The 14,731-nt window shown below is 43.6% G+C and overlaps 1 protein-coding gene across 7 annotated transcripts in view; it reads left to right on the forward strand.

Moving 5' to 3' along the window:
* The window catches only part of Hectd4 (HECT domain E3 ubiquitin protein ligase 4), a 176,224-nt gene that overhangs the window by 130,259 nt on the left and 31,234 nt on the right, over positions 1-14,731 (forward strand). For all 7 annotated transcript variants that reach the window (XR_006854436.2, XM_046456507.2, XM_046456508.2 and 4 more), the window contains exons 45-55: positions 106-209; positions 1,992-2,153; positions 2,270-2,418; positions 2,889-2,968; positions 3,278-3,441; positions 5,669-5,906; positions 6,677-6,813; positions 7,268-7,394; positions 8,806-8,943; positions 10,534-10,670; positions 13,430-13,590. Coding sequence is in view for 6 of the 7 variants with exons in the window: in XM_046456507.2 (XP_046312463.1) it covers positions 106-209; positions 1,992-2,153; positions 2,270-2,418; positions 2,889-2,968; positions 3,278-3,441; positions 5,669-5,906; positions 6,677-6,813; positions 7,268-7,394; positions 8,806-8,943; positions 10,534-10,670; positions 13,430-13,590 (1,597 nt within the window). In the remaining variant the exon portion in view is untranslated. The remainder of the gene's footprint in view (positions 1-105; positions 210-1,991; positions 2,154-2,269; positions 2,419-2,888; positions 2,969-3,277; positions 3,442-5,668; positions 5,907-6,676; positions 6,814-7,267; positions 7,395-8,805; positions 8,944-10,533; positions 10,671-13,429; positions 13,591-14,731) is intronic.

Below are 14,731 nucleotides of genomic sequence, written 5' to 3' on the forward strand. Positions count from 1 at the left end.
ATGATGTCTATAAATAAATTTTGCTTCAATGCTATTCCAAAGGAGTCAGAGTTCTGTTCGGGGTTGTAGGAGTTGTTTCCACAGATTCCCTGTGCCCCTCTGCAGGAGAGCGACTTGCTGTTGTGGAGGTGCAGTGTGAGCGGCTGAGGATGCTCTATCGGGACTGCGCCCGGCCCCCGCCCCCTCCCCTGCAGGCTGACCGGAGACAGGTGAGCCCTCACACCTCCTACCTGGCTGCAGGCTGCAACACACGTCATTAAAGAAGGCCAGCAGCTTGCTGATGACATTTAGGATGAGCATTGCAAAGCCCTTTGTAGGTGCTTGCAGTCATCCGAATATCAAAGCATATTGAGCTGACATTATGAATACTGAAAAATTACATTAGGGGCATAATTTATTGATTTATTAATAGTTCTCTTTGTTATCAACAACAGAGAAAGAAAGCCCTTAAAATTTTAGCTACTTGGTTCACTTCATAATAGGTGTATTTGGAGAGAGAATGAGAGACTAATTTAAAAAACAAAAGTGACAAAATATTTGAAATTGCTACGTATTTGATTGTTGATAGCAACATTACTTGCAATAGCCAAAAAGTGAAAATAACCCAAGTGTCCATTAAGTGTTGAATGAATAATCAAAATATGATATATCCAAGCAACAGACTATTTGGCCATAAAAAGGAATGAAGTGCTAATAAATGCTATGACATGGATGGACCCTAAAGTCATGCCAAGTGAAATCGGCAAAGACCTCATGTTTCTTAGTTCTATTACATAAACTTTCTAGTTCAGGCGCATCCATAGATAAAGGAAACAGATTAATGGTTGCCAGGAGCTAGAAGGAGAGAGATGGGGTTTGAGTTCTGAAGTACACAGTTTCTTTTAGCAGGGAAAATCATGTTCTAAAATTAGATCATGGTGATGATCGCACAACTCTGAATACGCTAAAAACCACTGACTTATATATTTGAAATGGAGAATTGTATATTATGTGAATTACACAAGATAAGTTGGAATATCTAGGTAGTGTATAAGACTTGCTGTATTCTTGCAGTTTTTCTGTGATCTTAAACTTATTTTTTAAAGACATTAAAAACGTATAAAAGGGGGTTGGGGTTGTGGCTCAGTGGTAGAATGCTTGCCTAGCATGTGTAAGGCACTGGGTTCCATCCTCAGCACCACATATCAATAAATAAAATAAAGATATTTTGTCCATCTACACCTAAAAAAATTAAAATAAAACATATAAAAGGAAAAAGTCCCTTTAAACGTCATCATCTCCAGTTGCCATGGTCAGCACATTGATATAAAAGTTTTTTAAACACAAATGAATTTCTGTCTGTACTTTTGATGCTCAGGTCTTTCTCCTCTGTAGATGGCGAATCCCTCCCTGTCCGTGTCAGCCAGCAGCAGCGGAGCGTGTGCTCGAGCTGTTATTGCCAGGCATCCAGGTTGACTTGAGCTACCTCTATGAGGGCGACCTGACGCACATCTCTGGAGCTCAGTCTTTCCCTGCGTCTCATCTCCCAGTTCTCTCTGTAGGATACAGTGAAATCGGGGGTCAGAAAGACAGGCTTTGTCCGATAGAGAAGACTATTTCATGATATTAGATTGATTAAAGTATTAGCATTAACATTTACGGAGTTAAAAGAGTAAATATTCCTGGGGAACAGGAGTGGACGTGGTGAAGAAGATAGCCTTTTAAAAAAGAAGTTCCCTTTGGGGAAAAAAAATCAAAACTTGTATATATATGGCTGGGGCGTGGCTCAGTGGTTGAGCACTTGCCTAGCATGTGTGAGGCCCTGGGTTTGGTCCTCAGCACCACCAACAAAACCAATGTTTCTAATAAAAAGTAAAATTATTTTATTTATATGTACACAACTGAATATGCTGGTATTTTAATACCATCAGATAACCTTTGTTTTCTTTGGGAGATAGAGGCATTTGTGTCTGCAATTTTATTGAATGAGGTTTCCCCCCCACATCTTGTAGCCCAAAGAGATAACTTGGAGCCCCTCCCGAGTGTTTCCTCCAGTGCGGGCCTGCATGTTCTCATCTCACCTGACCTCGGTCACATTCCTGGCTGACCCCAGCGCTGGGGGAGGTCTGCCCCGGGGCACCTTTATCTACGCCACCTCACCTCTGCCAGTTCAGGTGAGACAGCACACAGCACATTGCCTTTAGCTGCTTCTTCCAAACTGAAAGAGCAAGGAAGTGGTTGGGGCCCTGACTGAGCCACCTGACTGTGCCCTCTGCTGGTGTCTCTTCAGGCCCCATCTTTTTACTGGGAAATTGAAATTGTTTCCTATGGAGATACTGATGACGACACTGGACCAATAGTTTCCTTTGGCTTTGCTACAGAAGCCGAGAAACGAGATGGAGCTTGGACCAACCCAGTGGGCACTTGCCTTTTCCACAAGTGAGTGACTGCTACTACTTTTATTTAAAGAGAAGAAAAGTGGGTCAGTGTTTCAGAGAACAGCAGCTTCCCACAAGGTGTTTGTAGATAAGAAGCCAAAATCGAGGTGTGTCTTCAAATAAGCTTGAGGAAAGGAGCTGCTGCTTCCCTCGCTTGGACATTCACGGTGCCTGTTGGCATCGTTCCTTCCTAATTGTCCTGCAATAAGAGATTGGTTTTGTTTCCAAATGGATTTGAGCCCGCATCCTTTATTCTATGAAGACAGTTCGGGAGTCGTCGGTGTGGGTGTATTGATGCTAAAGTGATACCACAGTCTCTGCCCCCACAAAATGTGAGAAATGCCCATTGAAATGCACTCACATTTCAGGGTTCCTGGTGGCCCTCATACTGCTGATGCCCTCCCCGTGCACTTCACCTGCCGCTGTGCAGGTTGATGCATCTCGCCCTTGACTCCCTCCTTCTCTCCCTAGCAATGGCCGAGCCGTGCACTACAACGGCTCCAGTCTGCTCCAGTGGAAGAGCGTTCGCTTAGACGTGACTCTCTCTCCTGGTGAGTGCGGTGGGGGCTTTTTTAACTTGAATACTTCTGGTGGTCCCAAGTTTGGATCTAAATGGGTTAAAGTTAAATAAACTTGGGAACTGGAAATATGGTTTGTCTTTTAGTGAAAACCAAGTTCTTGTCATTGCTGACCCTAGTGTACACCAAACCTCTCACTTTGTAAGGCCATTACCCATTTGGTAACTTAGGGGGCACTTTTGACTTCATCTGGCTGCCACACAGGTTGCAAATTACAAGTTTGTTGGAGAGTCAATAAAGGGAGGAAATGTGTGTGTGTGTCTTTCCTCTTCTCTACTATAGGTGACGTGGCAGGAATTGGCTGGGAGAGAACCGAGGGTACTCCACCTCCACCGGGGCAGCCAGCCAAGGGCCGGGTATACTTCACATATTGCGGGCAGCGCCTTTCACCATACCTTGAGGATGTCTCTGGTGGGATGTGGCCTGTGGTTCACATTCAGAAAAAGGTAAATCACCTTGTTGGAAGAAGAGAGCAGATCTTAGTAATTTGTTTCTATCAGGAAGGAGAAGATAAAAGGCAGTAAATGTGTGTGCTTCTGTACATACCGTATTGTGCATGGTTAACAGAAAGGAGCGCAAAGTGAGCCTAAGCAACATGCTGATCCCACAGTCTGGCAAGCACTTAGAGTCTAACTGCTCTGACTCCTTCTAGCCATCATTCTAACAGCAGTACAAGGACAAAAGTAGCAGTGCTCCTTCAGATGCTGCTAAAATGATTCTGTGGTTAGGTTTTGACAGTGACCCTGGGAGGAATCCTTTGGTTAAGAGCCAGAAGTTCGTATTCACCCACCCAGCCTCCCCACATGTATTCCATCATGGACCTCTGGTTTTTAAGGAACACCTAGTAACATCTAATGTTTTGTGAGACATTATTCCTGAGAATGTGCTGCTGGCCCCCAAATTCATCTCTGTATTTGAGACTATACCCAGGTACCCATTCTCATGTACCCAGAAGCCTAGGCCACATCTCAAAACAGATGTCTTATTGGCATGTCAAAGTTAACATATCCAAAAGTGAGCCAAGCTCTGCCCAAACCCAAAGCTATTGCTCTCCAAGTCTTCCCCATCCTAGGGAATGGCAGCTCCTGCTTTCTTGTTCCTTAGGCCAGAAACCTTGGAACCCTCCTTCATTTCCCTTTTTCCTCTTGCTTGACATCCAGTTTGCCAGCAAATCTCGTTAGTTCGACCTTCAAAATGTGTCTCGAACCTGACCCATGTATTCCATTTCTCCACCAACACCTGGCCTGGCCACCATCATCCCTGGGGTTGCTTTTCATCCATTATTCTCCAGCCCACCTCTCAGCCTTGTTCTTATCCCTTTATGTGCCTTTCAACACAGCAACCACAGTGATCCTTTAAAAGTGTTAGGGACTGAGAATGTGACTCACTGATAAAGTGCTTGCCTAGTATGCGTGAGGTGCTGGATTTGATCACCATCACCATCAAAAAAAAAAAAAAAGTTAATTAGACTGTCTCTTCTTTACTTCTAACCCATCAGTGGCTTCCCATGTCATGCACTGTAAAAGCCCAAGTCTTTAGGACCTGGCCCTGTACCATATCTCTGATATTGTCTTTCGTATCTGCATTTGTTGAGTGAACTAAAGATGGCAATAAGACAGAACTTCCCAGCTTGTTCCGCTCATTAACACATTCAGCAATATTTATTGAGCACCTACTCTATGTCAAGTTCTAAGTGAAATAGAAACAGAGCCAAGTGTGGTGGCATATGCTATAATCTCAGTTACTCAGGTGGCTGAGGCAGCAAGATCCCAAGTTCGAGGCCATTCTCAGCAACTTAGTGAGAACCTATCTCAAAAAAATAAATAAATTTAGAGGGCTGGGATGTAGCTTGGTGGTAAAGCATCCCTGGGTTATACTAAAGTGGAAGAATTAGACATTAGTCAAATAATTACAGAAGTATATGTGTGTGATCACAAACTAATAAATGCTATGCATGAGAATATTAGTCTTTATGAAGGCAAGTACCAAGCGAATCTAACCATGTCCCAGTTTCCCTAAAGAAGTGCCATTTGAGCCCAGTCTGGAATGGTAACTTAACTAGGCAGAATTGGAGGAAATAATGCTTCGGGGGAGGGAGTGGCACCTGCAGTAGGTAGTGTCAGGTTGAAAGGCCTTGCCAGAAATGAGGGAGGGCTCTGTGTGTGAGTAGCAAAGAGCACAGGAGTTTGAGGGCAGGGCAGGAGGGGAGGCAGCATGTGCTTGGGTGGCACTTCAGGTACCAGGTCATGGAGTCACACCTGCCCCCTGCCTGACTACTCCTGCCCACTCCCAGGTGGGGCCATTCTGATTCACCATTTAGTCAAGTGCACCTTGGGTATTTAAAAAAGAAGAAAAAGGGCTGGGGTTGTGGTTCAGTGGTAAAGCACTTGCCTAGCACATGTGAGGCGATGAGTTTGATCCTCAGCACCACAGGAAAATAAATAAATAAATAAAGGTATTGTGTCCAACTACAACTTTAAAAATAAAAATAATAAAGAAGAAAAAAAATCTGGATGCAGTGGCGCATGCCTATCATCCCCCTGGTTCATGAGGCTGAAACAGGATAATCACAGGGCTGAGGCCAGCCTCAGCAACTTAATGAGACCCCAGTACCATGAAGAGAGAGAAACCAGAGACCTTTCAAATCCTTTATTTCATGCCCTTTCCTTCCAGAACACCAAAACTCGAGCCAACTTTGGCTCCCGCCCATTTGCCTATGCCGAGGGGCAGGCCCATCGCAACGCAGCTGACCTATGCACTGACCTGGCAGAGGAGATTAGTGCAAACTTCGAGGCCCTGCCCTTTGCCATGGCATCTGACAGTGACAACGATGCCGGCACCAGTATTGCATCAGACCCAGGCACTCATGGGCCACCGTGCCGGATTGCAGCCGTGGCCACCGCTCAGCAACGTAAGTCACCTCCTCCTGAGGCCCCATTCTGCCAGGGTTGAGAGTGCTGTGCATACCATAAGCCCATTTCACTGGGCCATCCCCATTACGGAGACCTCAAATTAAGTACCATAGGCCACCTGAGGATGGCGGGCCAGTCCAAGTGAAAGAACAGGGGGTGGGAGGCATGGCAGCCAGGGAGGCACTTTCCACCTCAGGGAGCCGTCACAGGTTAGTGGCAGCAGAACGGAATGAGGTAGCTAAGGATCCCAGAGCATTTATAAAATCTCTCATTTTATAGTTAACTCATTTAAAAAAATGTTGATTTAAAACTGTGGCCATCAAAGTATAATAAGATGCCTATGATAGAATCGGGATGGTAGGCACATAGGTGTGTATCATAAACTTTTCTTTATTTGAAAAATGTCTTAATAAAATTGAGTAAAACTGAGCTCACCAAACTGAAGCTGTCTGTAGGCCACATCTGTAGGCCACATCTGGCCCCTGGGATGCTGGTTTGAAAACTGGGTGAAGTGTCTGCTTGGTTCTCTCTCATAGGAAAGAACCTTCCAAGTTCTCTGAGTTGAATAAATCAGACCCATAAAAACTATCTTGGGATTCAGGGTAATCATAGATGCCTAGTTCTTCTTGACTCTGCTTTAAGTCTGTCCACCTGCTAGGAGTCTATCCATGATGCACACTCAGGAAGTCCAGCTTTTCCAAGGGTAGGAAGTTAATGGTCTTTCTAGCTTGCTCTTGGTTGATTTTGCTGTCGTCCTGCTTTGTTATAGAATATGATAGTGACACCTCCTGTCATTATAAAGTTGAGCTCAGCTATGAGAATTTCATCACCTCTGGCCCAGACCCTCACCCGCCTCCCATTGCAGACGATGAGAGTGATGACGATGACGATGATGACATTCCACAGGTAAGAGGCCCGAGACCCAGGTTAGGAGGTGGCCATATTTATTTAGCTCCCTGATGGCTGCCATGAGCTTCAGGGAATGATTTTGGTGTGAGGTTGCAAGGCCAGTGCTGGTACGGTTCAGCTGGGTGGCTGTGCCTGAACGGTTGTGACGTGCTCATCTTTCCACACCACCCGTTGATGTCGGTCTCTACTGGGCTATAGCCAAGTACAGGTCCAGGTGCTGGAGAGGGGCAGTCCGGTGGCAGTAGTGCAGCAGTGAGCTCAGAGCGTTTCAGTGGCTGTTGAGGGAAGGGAAGAGCTTGTTGAGCTATTCCTCCCTGGCATCTGAGGCTCTACCCCTTGCTGCCATCACTGGTGTCACCTGGGCGAGGCCACTGGGCGAGAGCTGTAAGGGGGGGAGGCATGCTGCCTGCTCGAGGCGCTCCCCTCTGCTCATGGGTTGCCTCTCCTTCAGGAGGACCACTATGCCCTGCTGGTGAAAGCTTGGGAGACCAAGGTTTTTCCTACCATCCGAAGACGCTTCCGGAATGAAGCAGAGAGGAAATCCGGCCTGGACCAGATCAAGGGTGCTTTACAACTAGGTCTGGTGCTTTTTGTTCTCCCAAGGAGCTCATTGCATGGCTTGAAGAGATGGGGAGATGTAAAATCAGGAGAGGTGCTCGTCAAGTGTCCAGCCTTACTTGACCTTGTCTTCTCCCATACTGCCAGTGAGCTCTGGATCTTTTGCTTTCATTTTAACTCAAATGAACTGTTAAATGCAGCTGGAATGGTTGTCCTGGGAATCTGAAGAACCTAGTGGTTAACAGTCACATCTAAAGTCACTGATGTGCTGTTTATCAGCCGCGGGAGCTTGGGCTTTCCTCATCTTTAAAATGGAATCAGTATGGTAACAGTCTCATTTGTATATGAGAAATAAATGGGCTGATATAGGTAGTTGAAACTCCTAAGAGCAGTGCCTGGCACAAAGTAAGCACTCAATTAATGTAGTTCTGCATGTCACAATGGTAATGATGGAGGTGAGACTTTTCCCCTTCGGCAGAGTAGTGGAAAGGCTGAAAGGAGGATAGGTAGATGCTTCATAGTGCCCAAAGGATCCCTCTGTAATGGTGATCAGCCTCCTGTCATCAGGTCCCCTGGAGAAGATTAATGAAGCTATCTATCCCTGGCCTCCACAAGCTTTACTTTGGCATTCTCCCTTTGACTCTTATTCCTGCTTATTGGATAGTATTTTTTTTTCTTCCTTTCCACTATTTGGAAAGATTATTTAATTCCAAAATGTTTTAATATTAAGCCACAGTTTCTGTTTGTTCTCTCTGACGCTTCTTTCCATAAGAATCCTTCTATAATCACAATCTCTTTTTAAACTATGCTTAGAAAATTGCCATAACGCTTCATTACAGCAAGATAGCAAATAAAGATGGTGGGTTTATGTAATGGAAATAGGCTTTGTTTAAAAAGAGGTGCTTACCAGGCCCAGTGGTACCACCTATAATCCTAGCTATTTAGGAGGCTGAGGCAGGAGGATGACAAGTTCAAGGCCATTTAGCAAGACCCTGTCTCCAAGTTAAAAAAAAGGACTGGGGATGTAGTCAGTCATAGAACACCCCTGAGTTCAATCCCCAGTACCAAAAAAAAAAAAAAAAAATGCATAATAATGATCCATCATTTTTAACCATCCTGTATTGATAAATTCTTGCGCTATTTCCATTTTGTGGTTATTATTTACTAACAGTGCTACAGTGAATGTTTTTGGACCTTTGCACACTGGTGCTTGTATTGCTACAAGAGAGGTCTGAGAGATTCTCAGAAGTAATGCCTTTAGTATTTTACACTTGGTAGAAACTGCATAGTTGCCTTCCCTAAGAAGTACACTGTCCCATAAATAGTGTTTAAAAGATTCTGTGTCATTTCACTCCAGATACTTGTCAGTGTCATGGTTGATCTCAAGACTGCATGCTCTGTGGAGAGTGACTGGGTCTGTTATGTTTTCAGGCATGGTGGATATTGCCCGGCAGACAGTGGAATTTCTATATGAGGAGAATGGCGGCATCCCAAGAGACCTGTACCTTCCCACCATTGAGGATATTAAAGATGAAGCAAACAAGTTCACAATTGACAAAGTTCGAAAAGGTTTTCCTTTCCTCCTTAATTCACCTGTGAACTTTCCTATGATATCAGTAGTTGAATTTTCCCAGGCATGAACCAAGCAGCTAGTAGTTTTCCTAGGGTGACCTCCATATGCCAAATAATTTGACCTCTTCCAAGCTCTCCCATGTGAAGCCCTCAAGGGCAGGGGTAGGCATCAGCAACTGTTTGGCCCTTGGTATCTCTGCCATGTTCCTGGAGCTCACTGATGTGGGCAGCTGAGGCAGGGCTGAGAGTGCAAGGCAGGAAGCAGGGCCTGGGCTGAGGGCCCAGCTCTGAGCCAATAAGCCCTATGTTCATGGTTAAATTTTAAAATTTTAATAGAATATAGTCACTTAACTTAAAAACTATTGCATATTTTAAGGAAAAAGAAAAAACAGAAAGCACACACAAAAAAATAGAATTTAAAACAGCTCACTTTTAGAATTACCAGATGACCTTCACAAAAGTACCAGAACATCATGGGCAGGCACAGGAATAGATATTTATTTTCATCTCTTCTTCTTCTTCCTCTTCCTCCTCCTCTTCCTCCTCCTCCTCCTCCACCACCACCACCACCACCACGAAAAAAAGTTCACCTTTTTGAAGGTACAACTCAGGAGTTTTGAATATGTTCACTAAGTTGTGCGACCACCCAGTGATTGCTCCTCTATAGTTGCTCAGCAGTTCCGTCCCCCCTCCAAAAAAATCTTGTGACCTCGTTACTCCCTGTAGTTTTTCTAGGGTGACCACAGCCTCTGGGCACCACAGCTCTGCTTTCTGTCTCTGTGAATCTACCTGTTCTGGATTCTGCTTCATTCCTACAAATGGAATCACATGTCATGTGGTTTCTTCAGCCAGGTTCATCCATGCTGTGGCCAAATAATTTTTCATTATGTGTACATGTTCCATTTTGCGTTTCCATTCATCCATTAGCAAACATTTGATAAAAATAATAAAAAAATAAACATTTGAGCTGTTTCCACTTTGGGGCTAATATGAATAATGCTGCAGAGAACATTGGTGCACGAGTTTTTGTGTGGCCATGTGTTTTTGTTTCTTCTTGGTGTGTATATAGGGATGGAATTGCTGGGTCATTTGGTGGTTTTTGGTGTAACTTTTTGAAGAGCTGCCCAACTATTTTTCAAAATGTCTGCAGCACAGTGCAATCCCACCAGCAATGTGTGAAAGTTCTAATACCCACATATCCTTGCCAGCACTAGTTATTGTCTTTTTTATTTAGCTGTATACTTTGTGTGAAGTATTTCTTTGTGGCTTTGACATGCGTTTCCCTAATGATTAATAATTAATGTTGAACATCTTTTCATGTGTTATCTTTTCCTTCTCTTTGGAGAACTGTTTATTCAAATCCTTTGCCCATTTTTAAGTGGCGTTTTTGTATTTTCATCTGTGAATTACAAGTGTCTTTAAAACATGCTATCGTATTGTTTTTCAGGCTGAGCTGTGTTCTTTTTTTGTTGTAAAAATGCTGAGGGCATTGTTTAATGCCATAAAGCTATATTTGACCCTATAATCTAGGGTCTCAAAGTGACATGCTACTTCTTCCTAAAGAAGTTTCTACCTCTACCTCCTCAGGTCTCACAGTTGTAACTCGCTCTCCAGACAGTAATAATGTAGCCAGCAGTACTGTTGGAACTGCTTTGCCAAAATTTGCCATCCGTGGGATGCTGAAAACCTTTGGACTTCATGGAGTCGTCTTAGATGTCGATTCAGTAAGTGAACAGCCGTTCAGAGTGATCATCCCTCTCATGAGGCCTTCGTGCCCAGACTCCCATGCACCTTAGAAAGTGATTCTGGGAAGCCAGGTACAGCGCACATGCCCATTATCCAAGCTATGCAAAAAGTTTGATGGCAAGTTCCAGTTCAGCCTAGAGAGCTTAGGAAGGCCCTGTCTCAAGATAAAAAATAAAAAGGACTGGGGATATGGCTCGGTAGCAGAGCGCCCCTGGGTGAAAGCCCCAGAACTGCAAATGAAAACGAGCTCGTGGGCAGGGGTGCAGCTCAGGAGTAGAGCACATGCCTAGCACACCTGAGGTACTGGGTTCCGTCCCCAGCACTGGAGAAAAAAGGGGATTATTCATTTGAGTTTCTCTTCAGATTAGGGATAAAGATGCCAAATAAAAATGCTCTCATGCCAAATTTCTTGCCTGAGTTTTTTTTTGTGCGCTCGAACCAGGAATCAGGACTGATAGCTCACTGTAAGCTCCTAACTCTTGGTGCCATCAACTCCCCGTGACCACACCAGCTCTACCACACAGCCGGGTCCAAACCTCATCTCCACCCAAGTTCCACGGGAAGTTCTCCCGTTGTTCTGGAATGGGTGTTAGACACAGTACTGTCAGGATTGTTAGACACGGACCAAAGAGCTTTGTCATTTGGATCACATCATCTCACTAATTGTCTCAGCCTCAGTTTCCCTACCTGTCAAGTGAGTTCGTTAAACTCATTCACTAATTGTCTCCATTTTATGAAGCTTTCTCATGGGGGTCATGAGGATTCGGAGTGACTGGGGCAGAGGAAGGACAGAAAAGAGTGAGAGAAGGCAAAGCCAGGGCTCTCTTTGGAAAACAGGATTCTGTTTGTAAGCTGTAACTACATGGTTTTGAAGTTTCCCATGTAAGAAAGACTAATGAAATCAAACCTATGAGTCTCTGATGAAGAATTGTCTTTTTCACTAGGTAGATACAAGCTTCAGCGTCATTCAGGGGTATGATAATGTTAGGTACCATTAATACTTTGTTTTTTGGGGGGTACTGTGGATTGAATCCAGGGGTGCTTAACCACTGATCCACATCCCTGGCCCTTTTTATTTTTTATTTAGAGACAGGGTCTCACTAAGTTGCTTAAGTCCTCTTTAAGTTGCTGAGGCTGGTTTTGAACTTGCATTCCTCCTGCCTCAGCCTCCCAAGCCACTGGGATTACAGGCATGTTCTACCATGCGTAGCACCATTAATGCTTTGAAATTGACCTTTTAAAAATTTACATCTTTAGCTGACTACATTTTACCAGGACTTAATGTAACTCAATAAATTCTTCAGAGGGGTCATTGACTAATGGTTTACTGAGGTGACCATTTAAATAGAAAACTCCATCAGTAATCCTGAATCTCCCACTGCCATCTAATACAGACTTCTAATTTTAGTTATCAGAAGATAATTGCTAATGGTATTTTTCAGCAATGGAAATGTATGAAAATAAAAATTAGAAAAATGGAAAATTTTGTAAAGTAATCATCCTATTATTTCTCAAGTAATTTTATTACTTCAGTAATTTTAATTGTCCCTGAGTAAAAATCACATTGGCATTTAAATCCAGAATGCATGATATATGTGAGCTTATTTTTTATTTATTTTTAAGTTGTCAATGAATCTTTTGTTTTATTTATTTGTCTGTGGTGCTGAGGAGCAAACCTAGGGCCTCACATATGCCAGGCAAGCGCTGTACCACTGAGCCACAACTCCAACCCTCCACCGTTTTCTTTAAATTTTTTTTTTTTTTTGAGAGAGAGAATTTTTTTAATATTTATTTTTTCTTAGTTTTCGGCGGATACAACATCTTTGTTTGTATGTGGTGCTGAGGATCGAACCCGGGCCACACGCATGCCAGGCGAGCGCACTACCGCTTGAGCCACATCCCCAGCCCCATTCATTAGTTTCTTATACCAATTAAAATTTTCCATCTGGTATGGGAAACTAAAACACTGTCAGTACCAACCACATGTCTGAACTTTTAGACTTAATGGCATGAAATTAGCATTTATTGTTATAATCTGACAATACATATTAATTTGCAGATGATATGTAAACACACATTTCATGTGTGTGGATATATGTACATACATGTAGACAAGTACACATATGTGTTTATTTTTATTTGAAGTTTTTTCTACTTTGTGGGGTTTTGTTTGTTGTTTGTTTGGTTTTTGGCACTGGGGATTAAATCCAGGGGTACTTTACCACTGAGCTACATCCATGGTCCATTTTATGTTTTATCTTGAGACATGTCTCACTAAGAACTGCCTCAAACTAGCAATCTTGCCTCAGCCTTTCAAGTTGCTGGGATTACAGGTGTGCACCACCAAACTGGCGTTTTTTTGTTTTTGTTTTTGTTTTCTACTTTGAGCATTGTTTGCTTGTTTGTTGGAATAACTGGCTTTTAGCCTTTCTATTTTGTGTTAATTTGTAATTAAGAATTTATTAAACAGGAGACCAAGGGGCATAACTAAGTGGCAGAACACTTCTCTACCGTGCAAGAGAAGTGTTCAATTCAAAGCACCAGAGAGAGAGAGAGAGAGAGAGAGAGAATGTATTATGAATTCCTTTTCAGTTTATTAATTTTGTTCATGAATTAATAAGTAGATGCAAATTATAAACATCATAGCTAAAAACTGGGAGTTTTTGTATATTGTATATGGATATAAATTTGGAAAACAAAGTTATTAATAAGCGGACATTTCCTTTTCCTGTTGTAGGTGAACGAGCTGGTGCAGGTGGAAACATATCTCCGGAGTGAGGGGGTGCTGGTGCGGTATTGGTACCCCATTGACATGTTGGAGAGGCCCCCTGCAGGCTACCGAAGGACTGCCACCAATGGGCTGGTCACACTGGACAACACCAACCTTCAAATTCACAGGTAAAGTAGAGCCCTTTTTTCTGAGGAGTCTCAGAAATCCACTGTGTTTTTCTGCATGTACCATTAATCCTTGACAAGAAGGCTTTTCTTCCAAAGCTGAGGATTAGAGAAAGAGAGAAGACAACCAGAAAAGGTAGTAGAAAAATTTCGGGAGTTAGGCAGAAAAGTTGAAGGATATAGAATCATCTGGTCTCTGCCACAAGCACTTTGCTATAGATTGGGGGGCTGAGGACAGCTAGAGATTCCAAGAGTGGAAAAAAATTATTCTGAGGAAAGCAACTCAAGAAGAGGTAGCGAATCAGGAAGGGGCCCAGGAACTGTGGGAGCAGTCAGCCCACTGTTCTCGCTAAACTAGCAGGTGTCCCAGGAATGCTGGCTCTGTGCCTGGCACTGGACACGCCCTGGAAGCAAACTGAAGTACTATGGCAGCTGCCTGCGCCAGCAGATTAAAACCAAAAGACCCAGAGGCCAGGGCTGTGGCTCAGTGGTAAGCGCTCGCCTCGCACGAAGGAGGCACTGGGTTCAATCCTCAGCACCACATAAAAATAAATAAATAAAGGTATTGTGTTCAACTATAACAACAACAAGAAATCACACACACACACACACACAAAAAAAAAAAAAAAACTGAAATGGAAAGATCTGGCAAAGTTCCTGCTGTGTACCAATACAGTTTCCTTGTGAATTGTTCCTTTCGGTCTTAAAAATTCTTATAACAATTCAGAGAAAATATAATAATAAGTGAGTTTTCTAATGAAGGTCTCTGTGAACTATTGTGCATGCCAGCCCTCCCTGGCCATCACAGTTCCTCCACAAGGTGTCAATTGGAACCAAGCTCAGCGTGTATCACTACAAATCCAGGTCCGTGTGTCCAGCTGTCTCCTCACCATGTCCACTCAGATACTGCATTGCCCCTTTAGAAAGTCCTCAGTTCAGTTAGTTAGATCCACAAGACCAAAATAGGTGACACTGGAAGACAAAGTAGCAAGATAGAGGGCAGGAGGCGTGGTCAAGAGTGTTTCTCCAGCACCCACAGAGACCCACACAGAAGGTCAGGGGCTGCGTGACCGCTCAGGAGTGAAGGGTTGACCTCACCCAGCAAGGTCCTTATGATGGTTGAGCATCCTGTGACTGGATCAGA

The sequence above is a fragment of the Marmota monax genome, unplaced genomic scaffold (genome assembly GCF_021218885.2).
Source record: "Marmota monax isolate L192 unplaced genomic scaffold, Marmota_monax_Labrador192_F-V1.1 WCK01_AAM20220418_F8-fsc00185, whole genome shotgun sequence".
Lineage (NCBI taxonomy): Eukaryota > Metazoa > Chordata > Mammalia > Rodentia > Sciuridae > Marmota > Marmota monax.